The following is a 22,184-nucleotide window of genomic DNA, read 5'->3' as shown; positions in this document are numbered from 1 at the left end:
ATGTGACATTTGTCGGGGTTGAGTTGACCTCCCATGTCGTAGAGCTTCTTTAACACTAGAATGGTAACCTAACAGGACATAAAAGTGTCCTTTTAGGGTTTTGGGAAAAAATTCCAAAACCATAGTAGATCCACTCATTTTGAAAAATCCTTTCATGAGCTTATAGTTCAATAACTACTACATATGGAAAAAATGAGAAACTTGTAATTTTTCTCATCCCTTGGTCACTACAAGCCTCCAAAGTTGATGGACCAGTGCATTTTGCCCAAAACAGCAATTTCTTACGGTTGATTGCATATAAATAAGAGTGGGGATTTTTGTAGGACATGAGATAAAATGCCCCGTTAACTTCAATGGGTTGGTGACCAAAACATATGGTTTCTTTTACCTCACTAATGTTTTTTTGGGCAAAAAAAATAGGCACAAAAAAGTTGCATTTTTGCCATTCTGCGGACCTATCATCAAAGTTTCTATAGTCACGCTCAATACAGATACTATATACATGTTTTCTTAGTTCCCTTTGGGCCTTTGGATTCAAAAGGAGCCATGGAGCATGTCAAAAGGATAATGGATCTCTTACAATTGGAACCTTGGGGGCAATGATAAAGTGCTAAATACAGCAAACATGAAAAAACTGGGTTTAGCATTATGACCTCTAGAAACCCATAGAAACTACTCAATATCTAGCCAAGTTTGTAGTTTATGATTGGATATGGTTCCTACCTACAAAATACACACAATTGGCCTAAGAAACTAGCAATATTGAGAAAGTTATACTTGCTACTCTAAAATGTATCGTATTCTTCAGCAATCAAAAAACTCAACCATCATCATATTCTATGCTATATAGCATATTAGGTCCCCCAAAACTCAAGGAAGATTAGATTTATGTTATACATTACACTTACACAATCAAAATTGAATTTGGATATCAAGAAAGCCACCAGAAAAATCATAAAAGTGCTAATTTTGGCCAAAAACAGGATTATGCAATTCTTGTAAATTGGTCATAACTTTCAATTTTAACACTTCGCTCTCCCTACAAGCATCAAAACATGTTGATAACTATGAACACCTAACCTCTAGCCATCTAAACCTCACAAACATGAAGTTTAGAGTGGTACAGTTGCCAAAAATTGAAAAAAAACAAAAAACAGGACCCTTTTTTTCACACAGTTTAGGTTCAAAAATGTTGTGCAAGAGTAAGGTTAATGGTGAGATCGATACTCGAAAACAAATGCTAAGTTTTTTGTAGCTCATAAGGCAACTTTGTGGATATATAGGACCTAGAAATTCATTTTCATACTCTTCAAATAATTCAAGCAAAATGGTCACTTAACTAGACACAAAAAGTGTCCAAGGACATAAAAGCGTCCTGTTACCATTCTAGTGTTAAACCTTCTTCTACCCTTTGTAGATGCAATGGTTTTGAGCTAATTTGTCTTTCCTAGCAAGGAAAGGTCTAGTTCTAGCAGCTAGGGCATCCTTTGGTGTATGGTCTTTAAGGTAGAGCTTAATCTGATCAAGAATCTTTGCATGATTCTCAAGGTTGTGATTAGTACTCATGCGAGGTGTCATTCTATAACGTGAGTAGTCCTGAAACAGAGGTGACATAAAAATTAGCAAACTGTCTAAAAGGTAAAGTCTTTTTGGTCCTGCAACCCTTCAACCGGAAAAGTCCGAAACTATGGTAGCCGTGAGCAGGAAACCATAAGAGAGTCTAAAAGGGGCCACCTAACACTAGTCTACCAATGAAGGATTTAACGAATTTGGGTCCAAATTAGAGCTCCATTCCTATGATAATATCCTAGGCCAGCATCCCGGTTTCCCCGAAGAGGAGAAACCTTATGTATATGATGTGTGTGTAGTTGTTTTAAGTCTTAACTAATAAGACATAATTGAATTGGTACATTCAAAATACAACTGGCCAAGGAACAATGAACTGATATGTACAAAAATAACTCAGTATCGGAATTATTTAGGTACAATGATTGTAGGAAAGAGGTCCTCTTTCAGTAGAGTTGGTAGTAAAAAAACTTCCCCATTCCTCAGTGGGTATTTCATCACACTAATGTTGCTTGCCAAAAAAAATAAAACCCTCCAAGATAAGATAGAATCCTTAACTACATCCATCCAAACAAGACAACAATTCAGTTAGCCTTGGATGTGTATTACAGGTATCATTGGACCATATCAGTTGTTATCCATGTCCATCTTATAGGATTTAATTACTTTAAACAAGCTAGGTTAATTTAGTAGTCTCTTTTTTTTATGAAAAAATTATATTTTTTACTTTTTAATGTGAGTGGTGCAGTCCATGAAGAGTCCAAAATACTTCAAGATCCATAGCTTGGTAGCTATGCTTATGCCCAAAGATATCAACCATATACTTACCTTCAGATTTAGTAGTCCCATGGCATCATTGTATCCCTTTATTCAAAGATAGGTTATGCCCGACTTTTTCTAGCACATGGAATCCCAATTTTTTGAATCATAGCTTGGAAGCTATGCCAAAGCTGAAAACTCCAGCCATATACTTACCTTTATAATGCCAATGATATCCACAAGTCATTATCCATTTTACAAGAACGACAGTGTCTGACTGAGTGAGATACCTTACTTGTTTATCAACCAAAGGTACTAGATGCAGTGAATACCACCCCAACCATTTGTTTTTATATGAAATTACAAGTGCCAAGCTGTACTTAAGACCATCAATTTATCTCGTCAGTTAACACAAGTAGTTTTTAACATATACCTTCCAATTCTTCACGTCATGCAATATGTGGAAAAAATGTAATTTTAACGCCCTGCAATGGTTTAAGAATAGAGCCCCACTTAATCAGTATGCGCACAAACGTCACCTACTATAGAAGAACCATCAATAACCAGAAGCTACAAACCAGCGACTGCTCGAGAAGGAGCCAGTACAACACCCGTTAGCAAGAAACAGTCCAAGCATGTGTTTGATAGTAACTTATCCCCATTCTATGCAAATGAGGCCTTTAGGCATATGTTAAGCATGCCCTGGCTCAGTAGTTTTTTTTTTTTAAATCAGTTTAATCGTATGTATATCAAGAGTTTCCCAATTGAAGCCAGTCGTGCCACATAACCAGGTATCTTACATAGTGATAAAGAATATCAAGCGCCTCAGTTGCTACAAGGGCTAAGAGTATCCCTATTTTTTGAAAAGAACCATTTATGCCAAGACTAGGAAATGTGAGAACGTACAGTAGTACAAAAAATACCTAGTGCCTCAGTCATTATAAAGGCCAAGAATAACCCTATTTTTCTCACATATTACCATGATGTTATATCCTATTATGTCATCCCATAGCAGAGGGGGGTGTATTATGCCCATAGTTACCATCCCATGCTAACACTATTCCATCAACTTTACGATCAATAAGATATGCTAGAAAAACCAGATGCTTTATATGCACAAGCAGTCCCAAGGCTCAAAAAAATCTCACAGTACAGTAGTCAAGATTATGCAGCGGCTACTTTCTGAGCCGATTATATGTAGGTAAAAGAATCCATTATTTTTCTTAAGTGCTTTAGGCAAAACAAAAAATACACAGTGTAAAGCTCAGACAACTTCATTCCTCTCTTACCATGCAAGGTATTGCAACACTACTTGAACAAAATCCTAAGCTTAGTAAGGTACCTATGTTACTTGAGCTGCGAGCTCCATGTTGGCAAGATCAGACAGCAGCAAAAAAAACAGAAAGAAAGACCTACCCCAGGGCTAAGTGAGGGCTAGAGTGTGCCCTCACCTCAGTATAAATAGGAAGTCATGCACGCTCCCAGAGTCGTCAGTTTTGAATGCAGTCGGCCGCCCTCAACTTCTCCAGCTTGTAGGCGTCATAGCCTGGGAAGGTGATTGAGAGTGGATAGGGGGGCGCCTATCCCATGGAATCATTCCATTTTCACGCTTTGGTCTAATCGGGGGCCAAGTCCCTATTTATCATTATTATGCACCCAAGGGGGGGGGGGGGGGGGGGGGGGGGGTGAGGGAGAATATAGGAGGGTGAAAATAAAGCATTTAATAGTACCACAGTGTGTGTGTGTGTGTGTGTGTGTGTGTGTGTGTGTGTGTGTGTGTGTGTGTGTGTGTGTGTGTGTGTGTGTGTGTGTGTGTGTGTGTGTGTGTGTGTGTGTGTGTGTGTACCTGCCCTAACCCAGGCACCACACACAATGGGTCGGCAGTAGGCCCATTGTGTATGGGCCTACTAACTTATGAGAGAGATGAGACTCTCTCTTTGGAATAATAGTCTAGGCCAATTGTGCCGAATGAGAGCTTGAGTGATGGTATTACGGATCTGATTTCAATTAAATCCGTTAAGGCGGTATTTTTTAATTAGTACAGAAATTTCTTCCCAAGCCATGGATGGTGTAGATGAAGAGTAGCAGATTAAGTAAAGAAGGATAGTACAGGAGCAGATAGAGGCTTTGTATGGCCTATTGCTATTTCTCTTGATGAATTCTACGTGAGGCAGCTTAAGAAGATCCTTTCTCCAGATAAATCTAAGTTCATATCCATCTTTAGATGGGGAGTGAAGGGATATTGAAAGGTTAAGAAATTGGACTGATTTGCAGAAGCTCCCAAGAGTCGAATTATCTGGGATGTAAGTAGGCTGAATTCTTAGGCAATGGGGGTATATTTGATCAATCTCCGAAGAGAACAATCTGTTGTTGATACTAAGTAGGTCATCCATATAGCTAAAAGTGTGATTGACTAGTGGAAGTTTTTTGTGATTAGTTTCCATGTTCTTAAGACACCATTTGTACTCAAAAAGGCTAGGTAAATGTTACACATAAGTGGTGAGCAAGAGAAGCCCATAGGGATACCAAGGCTTTGATCAAAGCAACAACCACCTGCAATAATAGTAAGTTGTTTAACAACCAAAAAATATAGGAGCAAAGTTTTGCTTCATTGAAGTGTAGAGGGTTTACAGAGTGACATGCTTGAATCCATCTAGGTTTCTTGGCTAGGGAGATAAAATGATGCTTTCTTTTTTTAGCATTGGTAAAGGCTAAGTTAATGACCTTGGCTAGCACCGTCTTAAGGCCAAGATCCCCACTATGTGGGATGTTTTCGTAGCATTGTGTAATATCAGCTGCTATAAAGATGTGGAAAATATGTTGAGGAAGGTTGAGTGTGACTTCTGTAGCATTTTTTGTCAGCCAAAAGGGATTGTATTGGGTATTTAGGAAATCCTTGCAGATTTTCTATTTCTCTGCACAAATGAGTTCTAATTTTGTAAGAATAATATCAAGGCAAAGAGTAATATCTTTGGTGATATCTGTGATGATACAGTTAGAGGCATCAGATATCCATCTGAATTTATGTTTGTGGAATTTATATGTAGGAAATAGTACTGGTAACTTGGTGTTACTGATAGCATAGCCAAGATGTCCTAAATGTTGAGAGATATTGTTAGAGATATCTTGCACCATTTTGTTGGTATGACAGAATTCTTTTCCTGATACTCGATCCCGAGCTGCTTTCCAAGCAAGGTGTTTGCACATAATAGTAGGATAGTTAGAGCTTTTCTCAAGCCCGACCACCAACCATTTATCTGAGATTAGTTGAAAGTCAAAAGCTAGCTGAGGTGTAAGCCAAGAACTATCAGAAGAAGGCCACTTTCTAGGAAGTAGAGAAATTTTGTGAAGGAAGCATTCCTTTACTAATTCCTTTAAGTCCGGTAGGACTGTCATCTCCAATCGGAGAGCACTGACAAGGTCAGTGAGGCAGCTAAGTAAAGATGATAGGGCAAGGTAAGGGCTTTTTGGATATTTGGGTATGTGATTGATTCCTTTGGCTAGTAACTTACGTATTGTGACATTATCGATAATGTTGAGGTCCTAAGTACAGACATGGTTCCCAAGTCCTTCAAAATTCCTGCAGAATGAGGTAAATTGAATGCATGTTTCTTGTCTAAGAAAGTCATTGTTCAAAACTAATCCTTTTATAGTATGATGATATTTCCATCCAATGAGAATATTTACAAGCAGTTTATGATTCCCAAAAAATAATTCAAAGCACTCACAAAAAATACTTTTTGGTAAGATCCAATCGAGAAGTATGTTGTGAAACAGACAGTGTATGTAGATAGCACCATAATTCGAATCATCTTTGCTGAGAACTTTTCTTCCACATGGGTTTGTAGAGACATGCAATATATTCAGGGGTTAGATTTCAGGGAAGTTTCTGATTGCATAGAATCTGCCTCTCCTTCTAGTAAAGCTACGAGACTTTCCTCGATTAGATGAGGAGCTAGGTGTGAAAAAAGAGGTGAAAGATTTGGGAGAGGCTAAAGAGTTAGCTATTTTTAAAGCAGGAGAATCATCATCTTCAATACAAGGTTTAGGCAGATTAGTGATGTATTTGACTCCTTTGTAGTTAACATAAGTGGTGAGGTATAGACTGGGCTCATCAGCTTTAAGTTCTTTCACAATATCAGGCATCAATCCTCAGATAAGATAGAGTCCTTACATGCATCCATCCAAACAAGACAACAATTCAGTTAGCCTTGGATGTGTATTACAAGTATCCATGTCCATCTTATAGGATTTAATTACTTTAGACACGCTAGGTTAATTTAGTAGTCTCTTTTTTTTATGAAAAAATGATATTTTTTACTTTTTAATGTGAGTGGTGAAGTCCATCAAGAGTCCAAAATATTTCAAGATCCATAGCTCGGTACCTATGCTTATGCCCAAAGATATCAACCATATACTTACCTTCAGATTTAGTAGTCCCATGGCATCATTGGTATCCCTTTATTCAAAGATAGGTTATGCCCGACTTTTTCTAGCACATGGAATCCCAATTTTTTGAATCATAGCTTGGAAGCTATGCCAAAGCTAAAAACTCCAGCCATATACTTACCTTTATAATGCCAATGATATCCACAAGTCATTATCCATTTTACAAGAACGACACTGTTCGACTGAGTGAGATACCTTACTTGTTTATCAACCAAAGGTACTAGATGCAGTGAATACCACCCCAACCATTTGTTTTTATATGAAATTACAAGTGCCAAGCTGTACTTAAGCCCAAAAATTTATCTCGTCACTTAACACAAGTAGTTTTTAACATATACCTTCCAATTCTTCACGTCATGCAATATGTCAAAAAAATGTAATTTTAATTCCCTGCAATGGTTTAAGAACAGATCCCCACTTAATCAGTATGCGCAGAAACGTCACCTATTATAGCCAGTAGCGCATCATTTGCAGAACCAACAATAACCAGAAGCTACAAACCAGCGGCTACTCGAGAAGGAGCCAGTACAACACCCGTTAGCAAGAAACAATCCAAGCATGTGTTTGATAGTAACTTATCCCCATTCTATGCAAATAAGGCCTTTAGGCATATGTTAATCATGCCCTCGCTCAGTAGTTTTTTAAAAAAAAATCAGTTTAACCGTATGTATAACAACAATCTCCCAATTGAAGCCAGTCGTGCCACATAACCAGGTATCTTACGTAGTGATAAAGAATATCAAGCGCCTCAGTTGCTACAAGGGCTAAGAGTATCCCTATTTTTTGAAAAGAACCATTTATGCCAAGACTAGGAAATGTGAGAACGTACAGTAGTACAAAAAATACCCAGTGCCTTAGTCATTATAAAGGCCAAGAATAACCCTGTTTTGCTGAGAAAAAAACCAGTTATGCCAAGATTTAGGTACAGCAAACAGACGGCAATTCCCTGCAGCAATTTTCTTAGAGAAACCCATTTACAAGATCATATCGCAGTCTAAAGCCTTTTTGCACGTAGTTCCTTTCCCAAACAAACGCAGAAAAAGTCCCCTATCTCTGATGTATACCAAAGTATTCCAGTTAATTATTGCCTAAGAGGTGCCAACCACATAAATTATGAAGAGTCAATAGATCCCGAAAGCTTACCAAAGAAGTGGCATAACCAGTCCAAGGTTAGGAGCCCCTCACATATTACCATGATGTTATATCCTATTATGTCAGCCCATAGCAGACGGGGGTGTATTATGCCCATAGTTACCATCCCATGCTAACACTATTCCATCAACTCTACGGTCAATAAGATATGCTAGAAAAACCAGATGCTTTATATGCACAAGCAGTCCCAAGGCTCAAAAAAATCTCACATTACAGTAGTCAAGATTATGCAGCGGCTACTTTCTGAGCCGATTATATGCAGGTAAAAAGAATCCATTATTTTGCTTAAGTGCTTTAGGCAAAACAAAAAATACAAAGTGTAAAGCTCAGACGACTTCATTCCTCTCTTACCATGCAAGGTATTGCAACACTACTTGAACAAAATCCTAAGCTTAGTAAGGTACCTGTGTTACTTGAGCTGCGAGCTCCATGTTGTCAAGATTAGATAGCAGCGAAAAAAATAGAAAGAAAGACCTACTCTAGGGCTAAGTGAGGGCCAAAGTGTGCCCTCACCTCAGTATAAATAGGAAGTCATGCACGCTCCCAGAGTCGTCAGTTTTGAATGCAGTTGGCCGCCCTCAACTTCTCCAGCTTGTAGGCGCCATAGCTTGGGAAGGTGATCGAGAGTGGACAGGGGGCCGCCTACCCCATGGAATGATTTCATTTTCATGCTCTGGTCTAAGAGGGGGCCAAGTCCCCAATTATCATTATTATGCACCCAGGGGGGGGGGGATATAGAAGGAGGGTGAAAATAAAGCATTTAATAGTACCATAGTCTATGTGTGTGTGTGTGTGTGTGTGTAAGAGAGAGAGAGAGAGGGAGAGAGAAAGAGGGGATGGGAACATGAGGGAGAGGAGAGGGAAGGAGCATACCTGGATCTCCTTCCTCTCCTCGTGTGTGTGTGTGTGTGTGTGTGTGTGGGGGGGGGGGGGGGGGGGGGAGAGGGAGAGCGCGGGTTACCTGTTTTGCTAGAGCGTTAAAACTCAAATCTGAGATCTGAGTTTTTGGCACTCTGTTTATTTTCTTACCCCTGTTGGCGTCGCTATGAGCGTCTCTATAAGCATCGCTATGCACCAAAGAAAATAGCGACGCCCATAGAGATGCCGTGGATTTTCACTTTTGAGCGTCGCACTGTGAGCATCACTAATGTGAAGTACCTATTGTAGTGTTTGATATCCACAGAGTATAGGCATACTAGACCAAATTACATTTTCAGAATGGTTAAACATGGATCGCGATCCATGTCCCCCTTTATCATTTTGAGCTAATATTTGACCAATCGATACTTGATACCATTTGGAACAAGTTTCCAAAGAGGACCATAGCAAAAAACTAAAAAAGTTGGCCAAAATAGCCAAACACAAAAACTAGTCAAAAATCATAGGGCAGATAAAAAAGCTTGCTTTTGATTGAGAAAAAGTTGTCCAAATCCACACAAAAAATGTGGTGGAGTAGACTACTGACACTGCAAGTAATTAACATTTTAAATTTGATGTCCAAATCTGATGGAACATTGGTCGCAATCCATGTCCCCCATCAACATTTTTGGTTGAGATTTTAGTAGTAGGTAGCTGAGACATGACGCATGTGTAAAAAAGTTGTAGAAATTCATCAAAAGAGCCAAAAACAGAACATTGTCAAAACACTCACAGCAGACTCAAGAATTTACCTTGGTTAGTCAAATTTAATCCAAATTCAAAAACAAATTGTGGAGCAAGCTACAAACGTCACAAGCTATCAGTACACTAAATTTCAGATCCAAAAGTGGTGGAACATGGATCGCGATCCATGTCCCCCATGAGCATTTTTGGACAAAAACTATACCAGCATGTAGCAAAGACAATTGTGAACAAAAGTTCCCACCAAAGGTAGTTTGTCAAAAAAGTTCAAAAAACTCATCAAAAGTGCCAAAAATAGTTCAAAGTGAAAAACTGCCAAATAGAGCTTTTGGTTGACCTAATCACGACCAAATCATACAAAAATCGTATAGCAGGTATCAAGGGACCAAGAGAAAGCTGTGTGTCAAGTATCATCACCAACACAATAGTACATGGATCACGATCCATGTCTCCCTGTCACACAAACTCACTTGTGCCATAGCTAGAGCACATCACAAGGAGTCTAGTGGTCTTTTCAAAGCTGAATTTGGATATAAAAATCCAATTTAGAAGCCCAAAGTTTCCAAGTACTCTAGAAATCACAAGAATTAACATAATTTTCAATCCATAGGTCCATTTCAAAATTTTCTAATACCATACGACCTACTAGTCATGTTGAATCTAATGGTATCAAGAAAAGTCAATTTGGGCTCCAAACATGGATTGGGATCCATGTCTCCATAGTGAGAGCTTGACCTGAAAGTTTTTTTATCATTAGTGCATATACAAGGAGACATATCCCAAGTCAAAAGGGAGCAAAATAGGTGATAGACTGAAAATCTTAGTGCAGACCTAGTGTTGGGGATTTGACCTATCAAACCAACTCTAAATAAAAAAGAGATAAGATTTAGCTTGTGGACATAGTGAGTAACAAGCTACCAAGATCAAGTCCAGATGTGGTTGAACATGGATCAGGATCCATGTCCCCCAACCTCAAAATTTGATGAGAATCGGCACAAATTTTGCATATGAACTTGTCTATATGCTATCAAAATTTGGAGTGAAAATTTGACAGGGGTCATGGATCACGATCCATGTACCTTTTCATAGTGGGAGTATATGACTTGATGAGCTTGTAGAAATACTTGAGTGCATCTCAAATCTCAAGTTTGAGCTAAAAATACCTTTGAGATACCAAGACACTAGCCAAAGTTCCTATGTTCTGGTCATGAGACTCTTTTGAATGTTGCTGCAAGTGCAATTCACCAAAATTACTCTAACTTTTGATAGACAACTCCAAATTGAGTCAAGTATAGCCATAAAGAAAGCTTGTGGGCAATAGAATACACCTAGACCTAGAGCTAAATGTTTTTAATTTTCCTAATTCTAAACATTTAGCATACTTGAACCCATTTTTAGAGACCAAAGGATCACAAAGACTTGACTTTTGAGAGACCTCACCGGGACAAAAAGGAATAAATTGCACTAAGCCAAGGTGGACTTGTCAAGGACTACCTTGAGAGTTTTGAGTGAGACTTTACCATGACAAAACATCCACCACCAGGGGTTTTTACTCCACTTAGAGACATGAAAAACACAAGAAACAATACAATGCCTTCCACTGTGGGATTGGGAGAATACCTAGAGACGAGGCATCCACTGATCAACAAACCAAACATGAGATTCAGTAAAACCAATGAATCCATGAGAGTGCTTATAGATTATGCTCATGAGGGTTTGTATAGACTCACAAATAGAGATCCATATACCTTCTACAAGTGTGTAGAACCCAAGCCAAGAGAGTTGACTAACCATAAGAATCTCTATGCCTTCATGTATATAGATGCACACAGAGTGCAGGTTTTAATGGTAGATAAGTATGGACATGAGTGCAAACTTGTTGATCCAATTGACTTAGAAGGATACACATACAAGGATACTTGGATCTCTACTTACTTTCAACCAAAAACAATGCCAGATCACGCATTAGAGAGAATTCCACCATGATTTACTCCACAACGAGAAGAGAGACCAAGAGATATCCTTGCCAGAGACCACAAATTAGTTAGATTGGTGACTGGACCACAATGACTAAGAACATATCAAGTGACCCAATGTATCAAGATAAAGTAGAATGGTCAGGGGATCCATATGTTCATGTCTCACTCTTCAAATAGGTTTTGAGAGCTGAACAGATTGTGGATTCTCATACACAGTATGAGGGATTTGGGTTGACAATGGAAGGAACAACCTTGACTTGGTTCCAACCGTTGAACAGAGATGATTTTCCAAACATAGCACAACTCTTGCAAGAATTCACAGAGGAGTTCTCAAAAAGAGGGGAATCAAGCACAACCTTGTCTCACAAATCTACGCTTTCAAACAAAAATCGAAGATAGGGGTGAAGGAATCTTTGCTTTGCTTCAAACAATTCATAGAGAGATGTTCTATGAGAGAGCTACCACAAGATGAGAAACTATTAGTTTTCTTCATTGAGGACTTGAGGAACAAGACTCTCAAAAAGAACCTGCATTTGAAAGGAAGTCACGATGTTCACACAAGTCACTAGAGAAGCTCTCTATCTAGTTGACAATTGTAAATCATATGGAGATATGATGGAAGATTCAGATAATGTAACTAGTGGAGCCTCCTCTCCAGAGAGAGAATTTGCAACAAAGTGAGATATTTAGACACCTTGGGGATCGAGCATTGATCAAGTGGTTGAGGAGGTGGTTAAAAGGATAAACCAAGGCTACACATAGAATGTGAATGAATGACAACAACCCATGAGAAGATGTGACATATGGAGAGGGAATCACCCCACCCCATGGTATAACACTCAACCAAAATTGCAACGTGTACTAGGGCAAAAACTACTTCTTTTGAATGATGGTAGAGTAGTAGTCAACTAAAATCAACCAATGTATGTGTCAAAACCGATGAAAAATTAGTATTTCATGGACAAGAACATTGTCATAAAATCTAATATCTAACCAACCCAAATGATTTTCTCATATTAAATTGATCACTTAATGTGGGAGAATAAACGGGAACAAGTGTTAAGATATAGATATGTGCTTATAGATCTATCTGAACATGGGGCCAATAGTAAAGGGGCCCAAATGGGAGATGGTCTATCAAGAGCAAGGCTAACCAATGGAGCATAAGACCTTAGGGTTAGCTTCATTGAAGACCTCCAATAATGTGTGTAAAAGTCCTTTGACCTTAGGTAAGTTAGGGTTGAGCTTGAGGTGGGAACCCGGCCCAAACTCGAGGTGCTTGTAGTGCTTGAGGTGCTTGTCCTGCTTGAGGTTCTTGTCATGCTTGAGGTGCTTGATTAAGATGCTTGAGGTGCTTGACTGGCTCCATGCTTGAAGTGATTGACTTGGTGCATGATTAAGGTGCTTGAGGTGCCTTGAGAAGCTTGCCTGAGATGCTTGTGGGAACACCCCCTACTTCAAGTGCTTAGTCATGCTTGATGACTAAGGGGCTTGCTCATCCAAAGTCAAAAATATCCCTACAAGGAGGGGGGCGAGCCTACAAGGTGGGGGGGAATGAGAGAGAACACACACACACACACACACACACACACACACACACACACACACACACACACAAGGGAAGCCCCAGCTTGAAGAGGCAGCAAGCACACTTGTCAAGTTCCTCCTCATGTTGCCCTCATGGTGTGCCTGAAACCTATTGGTTGGCCACCCAAGGGGTCCAATGATAATAAAGGATATTTAATTAATTGATTTTGCATTTATCAAGTCCTCTCTCTCAAAGGGGAACGGGGGACACTTGTCCCAAGGCTATCCCTGTTGCTTGTAATGGCTCCTGCTTGTGATTGGCTAGGCCTGGAGGGGTCCAATGAGCTTCAAGCATGAGCTACAAGGGGGGGTCGACCCAAGCAAGCTAGGGGGGTGCTTAGGGGGTATACTCACCCACACACACTCACAAACACTCTCATTGTGTACTATGCAAAGTGCAAGAGCTCCCTCTCTGTCTCCAAGCAAGTAGAGGTTGAGAGCCTACACCAACACTCTTGGCTATGGAGTGCAAATCCATCCAAGATCCAGGATTCAATGCTTGAGCTTGCCATATAATTCTTCTCCATTACTATGCTATTATGTATGCTAGCACAAGAGTTATGATAAGTGAGGAACTAGCTCTTTCTCGTATGAAATGTTTCTTCTTCCTCTTCCCTACCCTCATTCCCTGCTAGCTCTCTCCACCTACAAGGCTCTACCTACTTCAGTAGGATTGACCTTAAGAGTGGCTATCATCAAATAAGGATAGTGGATGAAGATATCCTAAAGACCGCGTTTCGCACAACATTTGGTCTTTATGAATATCTAGTCATGCCTTTTGGCTTGACTAATGCACCAGCTACTTTCAATCGTGTCATGGAGAAAATTTTTAGACCATATCGTAAATTCACTGGAGTGTTCTTTGATGATATCATCATCTACTCCAAGTCTTTGGAGGAACATAAGCAACATCTCCAAGTGATTTTTCAAGCCTTGAGGGAGAACAAACTTTTTCTCAACCAAAAGAAAAGTGAATTCTTCCTTCAAGAGATTCAATATCTAGGTCATATTATCTCTCACGATGTTCGTATGGATCCATCAAAGTTAGAGGTAATAAAATCATGGCCTAACCCAAGGAATCTACATGAGCTAAGAAGCTTTACTGGTATGTGTGCATACTATAGACGCTTCATAGCAAAATTCACTCAAATAGCAGGACCACTACACGACTTAACAAAGAAGAACGTTAAGTTTGTATGGACTGCTAAGGAGAAAAATGCTTTTGAAAAACTCAAAGATAAGCTTACTTCCCAACCAGTCCTCGTGCTTCAAGATCTCTCAAAGCCATTTGAGGTCCAATGTGATGCTTGTGGTGATTGCCTTGGAGCGGTTTTGCTTCAAGAAGGGCATGCCATAGCATATGAGAGCCGAAGGCTCAATAGTGATGAACGAGTCTTGGGAATTTATGAGAAAGAGATTTTAGTTGTTCTACATGCCCTAGACACATGGAATCACTACCTATTGGGGACTCCATTTATCCTACGAACCGACCACCAAAGTCTCAAGTATTTCATGACACAAACCAAGCTTTCTGACAAACAAATGAGGTGGGCAAATTTAATTTCCATATTGCTCACATAGTTGGTAAGCACAATCAAGTTGCCGATGCACTTTCACGACGACCAAAAGTTAATGCGGTGTCTATAGCTACTCACAATGATCTATCCTCTATGATAGATGAGTATGCTACTGACCCTGACTTTAGAGACATAATGTCAGCCCTTGCTTTGGGGAAGAAAGAGGAACCATTCACCTTGCAAGATGGTTATCTTCTCCATGGCAATAGGCTATGTGTTACCCATTCCCTTCGTGAGAAGGTTATGTATGAATCCCATGCTCCTCCATATGCAGGGCATAGAGGTATTCAACCTACTCTCCGAGGAGTAGAGACGTATTTCTATTGGCCTACCATGAAAGTGGACATACAAGAGTATGTTTCAAAATGTGTAGTATGCCAAAAGACCAAGTATGATAGAGGGAAGCAACCTGGATTACTCTAGCCATTGCATATTCCAAATTCACCATGGGAGAGTATATCCATGGATTTCATCTTTGGATTACCCAAGTCTATCCATGGGAATACAGGAATATGGACAATAGTCGACAGGTTTAGCAAGCAAGCACATTTTATTCCTGTCAAAAAGACTATTAAGGCACATCAAATAGCAACTCTCTTCATATCTCAGATTTTCAAGCACCATGGATTACCCACATCCATCGTGTCAGATAGAGATCCTAGAATGACCAGTAATTTCTGGAAAGTTCTCTTTGAAAATCTAGGTACAAGATTAAATTTCTTTTCGGCCTATCACCCACAAACGGATGGCCAAAGTGAGATAGCCAATCTTACGATACTCGATCTACTCAAGACTTACGTTACCGAAGTAAATCAACGCTCACAATGGAAAAAGTATTTACCTCTAGTAGAGTATGCCTACAATAATAATGTCCATACTTCTACGGGGAAATCACCTTTCGAGATCATAGAGGGAAGACCTAAAAGTCCCTTGCTACTCAAAGTACATGGGAAGATCTTCGCCGCCGATGAGTATAGCCGTGACCTGCAAGAATCTTTTCAAAAGATTAGGGAGGCTATAGCCATATCTCAACAAAGGCAAAAAGCTGCTGCTGATAAGCACAGAAGAGTCTTAATGTTCAAAGAAAATGATTGGTTCTTACTCAAGTTTCCTAAGGCTCGATTAAGGCAAACGACGGGCAAAAATCCTACGGGCCATCAAAATTATTATGCTAAACTAGCAAAAAGATACTATGGTCCTTTCCAAATCTTGAAGCCCATCACTGAGACGGCTTATCAACTCAAGCTGCCCAACCATTGGCTTATACACAATGCCTTTCATGTAAGCCTACTTAAGCCCTACAAAGGAGAGCCACCAACTGAACCAATTATTGAAGACCCTCCCGAAGTTGAAGACCAAGAAGAGGTGCTACAACCCGAAGCTGTCCTACGGCATGAAGACAAGGTACTACGACATGGTAAGATAATCCGACGGTATCTTATTAAGTTCAAAAATTATCCTTTTGAAGATGCTAGATGGATGCAAGAAGTACAACTTAAGGATAGTATGAACCTTGTTAATGCTTACAATGCTACATTAGAGTAAGCAAATGTACAAATTTCTTTTAAATGACTCATGTTTTTGTCTTATAAGACTAGTCCTCTTTTTAATTGTGCACAAATTTAACTAGTATGCATGCTTAGAATCATGTTTGTGATGACGACGTCTCTCAAACACCAAGTAGAATTTGTCACTCTACTTTGGGAGAATGAAATGAACTAAAGAGCAGACATGCTTGCGGCAGCTATGTCTCCCAAGAACCAAATGGATTAGTCATCCATCTTGGAAAGATGTTGTAGGGTAAAAAAGGGATCCTCTGCCTGCTAAGTACGATTGACTAATGACTAAGGCTTTATCTCTTCTACCCCATAGTCGAGGACGACTATGATTTCAAGAGAGAGGTAATGTCATAAAATCTAATATCTAACCAACCCAAATGATTTTCTCATATTAAATTGATCACTTAATGTGGGAGAATAAACGGGAACAAGTGTTAAGATATAGATATGTGCTTATAGATCTATCTCAACACGGGGCCAATAGTAAAGGGGCCCAAATGGGAGATGGTCTATCAAGAGAAAGGCTAACCAATGGAGCATAAGACCTTAGGGTTAGCTTCATTGAAGACCTCCAATAATGTGTGTAAAAGTCCTTTGACCTTAGGTAAGCTAGGGCTGAGCTTGAGGTGGGAACCCGGCCCAAACTCGAGGTGCTTGTCGTGCTTCAGGTGCTTGTCCTGCTTGAGGTTCTTTTCATGCTTGAGGTGCTTGATTAAGATGCTTGAGGTGCTTGACTGGCTCCATGCTTGAAGTGCTTGACTTGGTGCATGATTAAGGTGCTTGAGGTGCTTGGAAAGCTTCATGCATCACCATCATAGCATAACCTAAACTTGAAGAAAGCTTTAACTATACCAAGCCTCAGTCCCAAGACCTCAAACACCTTCGAAGGTGGAGAGAGCTAGCAGGGAATGAGGGTAGGGAAGAGGAAGAAGAAACATTTCATATGAGAAAGAGCTAGTTCTTCACTTATCATAACTCTTGTGCTAGCATACATAATAGCATAGTAATGGAGAAGAATTATATGGCAAGCTCAAGCATTGAAGCATGGCTCTTGGATGGATTTGCACTCCATAGCCAAGAGTGTTGGTGTAGGCTCTCAACCTCTACTTGCTTGGAGACAGAGAGGGAGCTCTTGCACTTTGCATAGTACACAATGAGAGTGTTTGTAAGTGTGTGTGGGTGAGTATACCCCCTAAGCACCCCCCTAGATTGCTTGGGTCGACCCCCCCTTGTAGCTCATGATTGAAGCTCATTGGACCCCTCCAGGCCTAGCCAATCACAAGCAGGAGCCATTACAAGTAACAGGGATAGCCTTGGGACAAGTGTCCCCCGTTCCCCTTTGAGAGAGAGGACTTGATAAATGCAAAATCAATTAATTAAATATCCTTTATTATCATTGGACCCCTTGGGTGGCCAACCAATAGGTTTCAGGCACACCATGAGGGCAACATGAGGAGGAACTTGACAAGTGTGCTTGCTGCCTCTTCAAGCTGGGGCTTCCCTTGTGTGTGTGTGTGTGTGTGTGTGTGTGTGTGTGTGTGTGTGTTCTCTCTCATCCCCCCCCCCCTTGTAGGCTTGCCCCCCTCCTTGTAGGGATATTTTTGACTTTGGATGAGCAAGCCCCTTAGTCATCAAGCATGACTAAGCACTTGAAGTAGGGGGTGTTCCCACAAGCATCTCAGGCAAGCTTCTCAAGGCACCTCAAGCACCTTAATCATGCACCAAGTCAATCACTTCAAGCATGGAGCCAATCAAGCACCTCAAGCATCTTAATCAAGCACCTCAAGCATGAAAAGAACCTCAAGTAGGACAAGCACCTCAAGCACTACAAGCACCTCGAGTTTGGGCCGGGTTCCCACCTCAAGCTCAGCCCTAGCTTACCTAAGGTCAAAGGACTTTTACACACATTATTGGAGGTCTTCAATGAAGCTAACCCTAAGGTCTTATGCTCCATTGGTTAGCCTTTCTCTTGATAGACCATCTCCCATTTGGGCCCCTTTACTATTGGCCCCGTGTTGAGAGCCTACACCAACACTCTTGGCTATGGAGTGCAAATCCATCCAAGAGCCATGCTTCAATGCTTGAGCTTGCCATATAATTCTTCTCCATTACTATGCTATTATGTATGCTAGCACAAGAGTTATGATAAGTGAGGAACTAGATCTTTCTCGTATGAAATGTTTCTTCTTCCTCTTCCCTACCCTCATTCCCTGCTAGCTCTCTCCACCTTCGAAGGTGTTTGAGGTCTTGGGATTGAGGCTTGGTATAGTTAAAGCTTTCTTTAAGTTTAGGTTATGCTATGATGGTGATGCATGAAGCTTTCCATCTTCATTGCTTCACCTAGGTCACAAGGAACACAAAGAATGTATTGTAACAAGTCTCTCTTTATGGGAGAAATCATAATACAAATGCCTATTGGAGGGGGGACCAGCTCCACATAAATCCGGTCCTCAACTGTTGTCATGTTCTCTAAATTCTCTCTCTTTCAAAAGTATTGTCTATGCCAAGTTACCTAATTTCTATGATTATGTTGCTATCTTCAATTATGTCAACCCGCTATGGTCACAAAATCATTTCTTGAAAGTACTCTCTTAAATTCCGCTACTCTCAAATTGAATAGGCAAATTCCATTACAACATGCTCATGTTTATAGACAATCGAGAGTATGGTTCAAAGATCATTCTTACCAGGCAAGAATAACCATCAGTTGCACCACCAGCTACACAACAAGTAGGACCGTGCTATAAGTGTGGAGGTAACCATCGGCCAATATATTTTCCTTGTCGTGTTAAAAAAATGGAGTTATTTCAATATTTTCTAGAATGCATTGTTGCACACCTGGTTCATGATTGTCCAAAACACCCAAACAACAGGGGAACAGCAACAATGAATGTTGTAGGAGTGATGCCTTCTTCAAACGCATCCGAGGTAGAACCCATAGTCCCTATAAAGGTAATGACTCGAGCTTAAGCTTAAGAAGCTACCAAAAATGCAACCATTGAGGAGGAACCCACATTGCCGCCCCAAAAGGAAGTCAAAATATTTTCGATGAGAACTAGAAGAAAATCATGGAAAGCCAAATGAGAAAAAATGAAAGAAAAAAGGTTGAAGGAGAAAAATGGCCTAGAAATCGAACTGCAACAAACTAAAGAGCAATTGAAACAAGAAAAGGAAAAAATGGAACAAAAATAGAAAGAAAAATCATCCAAAATAACATCGGGAGGTTTGGTCTTGGTGGAATATGTGAATGAGCAATTAAACGCTATGTTCCAAGCCTTTGCAGCAAGGCTCAACAGCAACCAAACTTTGAAACAGAGATTGTTGACATATCTGCATCCAAAAATTGAAACCAAGCGGATGGAAATGTGCATATAGCTCATAGATAAATCTCAAGCTCTAATGTATCCAGAAGCATTGAAAGATCATGAGCAAGTAGTTCATGTACTAATAAAGGAGTACACATGCACACTAAAAGAAAACAAATTAGTAGAGCCACCCAAACCAGGGAATGAAAATCCATTGGATACAAGGGTTGTTGCAAACACTACGGACGACGCAAAGTCTCATGAGATGCCACCAATTCTTGAAGTGGAGAAGCCGTGGCCACAATCCTTATGGGATATGATCAAAAACCAGAAAGACAAAATTGCTACCTTACAGTGAGCACCTATTCTTGAAATCAACATGGAGCATGAATTTTTCCAAGGAGACATACAATCTCTATACATAGATGTTGGGTCTATAGCATCTAAAGAGAGCAAACCACACTCCCTGTAGACTTTTCCATCTTTCATAGGAGAACACAAAACAAAGTATAAGGTTAGAGTGGTACCATCCTAGTGGAAATCTACACCAAAAATGATGGATACCAAAAGCTTACACAAAGTGATGTCATCACCTATAAGATGCCCTATTACTCTTGTAGAGTTGCTAGAAATTAGACCACATCTATGGGGCCAAATAAGAAAACACCTGGAAAAGAAGGGGTTGAAAATCCCTTTACATGAAAATCCTCAGATGACAACATGTGTAAAATTCAATCCGAGAGACCAAATTCGAAGCCTATACCAGTGAATAAGGTGTTAGGAATTGGATCGAGCTAGCTATGGTGGATGAAAGAGAAACATAGCTTCAATGTGTGAGTGTGTGTGTAAGCAAGGTTGTCACTCAAGTGAATTAGGTTCCAAGATAGAATTATCTTGGAATCATAAACACAATCTTGAGTATTGACTTAGCTTAGCACAAGCTCACCATAGACAAGCATGTAGTGCAAAATAGAGTCATTCATGAAATGAGCTTTAAGTAGCTCTACATCCTTGCTCCACAGTATGTGGGATAAATCCACTCTCTTCTCCTTGACTCATACCTTAGGACAAAGCTCACACTTTACAATCCTCCCCTTGAGGTTTGGACTATGACAAGATACTGAAGATGCATGATCCACACAGGCTAACAAAATCCACATAGGATGGTGATATCCACATAGAAAAATAAAGTCCACAAAGGATGGTGATATCCACACATGATGATAAAATCCACATAGGAAAAATCCACAAAGGATGGTGATATCCACATAGGATGATGGAATCCACACAGGAAAAAGTCCTCCCCTACAAGTAGAGAGTCTACATCTTCAAAATGGGTCTTCTTCAAAGACAATGTTGCCCTCGTTTTCATCCTTTTTGTCTTCTACTATGTGAGCTGATCCTCTGTCAGGTCTCTTGCCTTCGTTGCTTCTACTGTTGCTTTCAACTGCTTCATGGTCTGACTTTGTATCCTCCCCTTGAACGAGTGCTTTTGTCCCCCTTTTTGTTGTGCAATCAGGCTTTATTCCATGCATCATAATGACATGCAACAATATGCTAAAATATCCTATGAAAAGGTTTATGAAAAAAATTAATGCTTTCTCTTCCATCTTGGTCATACTCCGAGAGCCCAAGCATGCGGTGTTTCTCATACACTTTGTCACAGAATCTTCACACATAGAGAGATTTTAGCAATTTGGAGACTCTCCAATGTCAATGTCTATCCCATTACAAAAGCAAATAACGTCATCCATGTAGACAAATACAATTACATACATTGCAAGAAGTTGTTGTTCTTGGCTGCAAGATCAATGTGTACTTTGGAATTTCCCTTCAATGTGAAGCTCCTCTTCACCGTCGGTCAAGCCCCTCTTCAAGAAATAATGCTTCTTTTGATTTGCTTTGATATTCAGCCAAGCCAATGAGGAGTGATCCCTTTTTGAATGCTTGGTGCGGAAGATTTCGGATGCTTGTTTGATGGCCGCTCTTGAAATCCGTGTGGATATTATTTGAAGCTCAAAAAATTGAGGCCTTGTTTGATAACTTCTTTTGCTTGTGGGAATTTTTTCTTCGTTGTCAGTCGAAGCTCTGATTTTGGGTGTGAAAGTCAACCAGAGGAGGGCATGCAGCAGGAATTGGCCCCTATTGGGGAGCTCCTTGGAGCCGATGCACAGGGTGGGAGCATCCCCTTGTGGGAGCTTGGCCTTTGTCAATCACTTGAGGCCCGTGGGAGTGGTTGCTTGTTAGGTAATGTGGCAAGGGGAATTTCGGGCACGTGGGGAAGCCCGTCGGGCAAGAGGGGTAGGCCAGGGCAGCAGGCCAGGTGGCGGGCAGCACTCCTAGGCAAGCACGGACAGGCGCGGGCAGCGGAGTAGGCTAGGCACCAATCGGACGCGACAGGGCAACCAGTCGGCATATGTGCGGGCAGGAACGGTGCAACCCGGCCAGGGTCCGTTCGGACCCAAAAATTCTACGCAAAACGGCTTACCACCTGGTTTGAAGTCCTCTAGTGTGGGCGCCCCAAGTGTGGCCCGTCTTCAAAAGGCGATCAACACCCTATAATAGGGTTGCTTCTCACGGGTCCAACAGAAAGTGTTTGAGCATTTAATGCATTAACTTTACACACATACA

At 40.5% G+C, this 22,184-nt stretch overlaps 1 protein-coding gene across 1 annotated transcript in view; it reads left to right on the top strand.

Moving 5' to 3' along the window:
* LOC147422795 (uncharacterized) overlaps window positions 1-21,928 on the top strand; it is a 134,762-nt gene extending 112,834 nt beyond the window's left edge. The window contains exons 2-3 of the mRNA XM_086503095.1: window positions 21,467-21,503; window positions 21,634-21,928. Coding sequence (XP_086359221.1) covers window positions 21,467-21,503; window positions 21,634-21,928 — 332 coding nt within the window. The remainder of the gene's footprint in view (window positions 1-21,466; window positions 21,504-21,633) is intronic.
* The last annotated feature ends 256 nt before the right edge of the window (window positions 21,929-22,184 follow it).

Source organism: Adiantum capillus-veneris, chromosome 27 (assembly GCF_014529385.1).
Source record: "Adiantum capillus-veneris isolate H3 chromosome 27, ASM1452938v2, whole genome shotgun sequence".
In the NCBI taxonomy this organism is placed as follows: domain Eukaryota; kingdom Viridiplantae; phylum Streptophyta; class Polypodiopsida; order Polypodiales; family Pteridaceae; genus Adiantum; species Adiantum capillus-veneris.
This window is presented reverse-complemented; position numbering and strand designations above follow the sequence as displayed.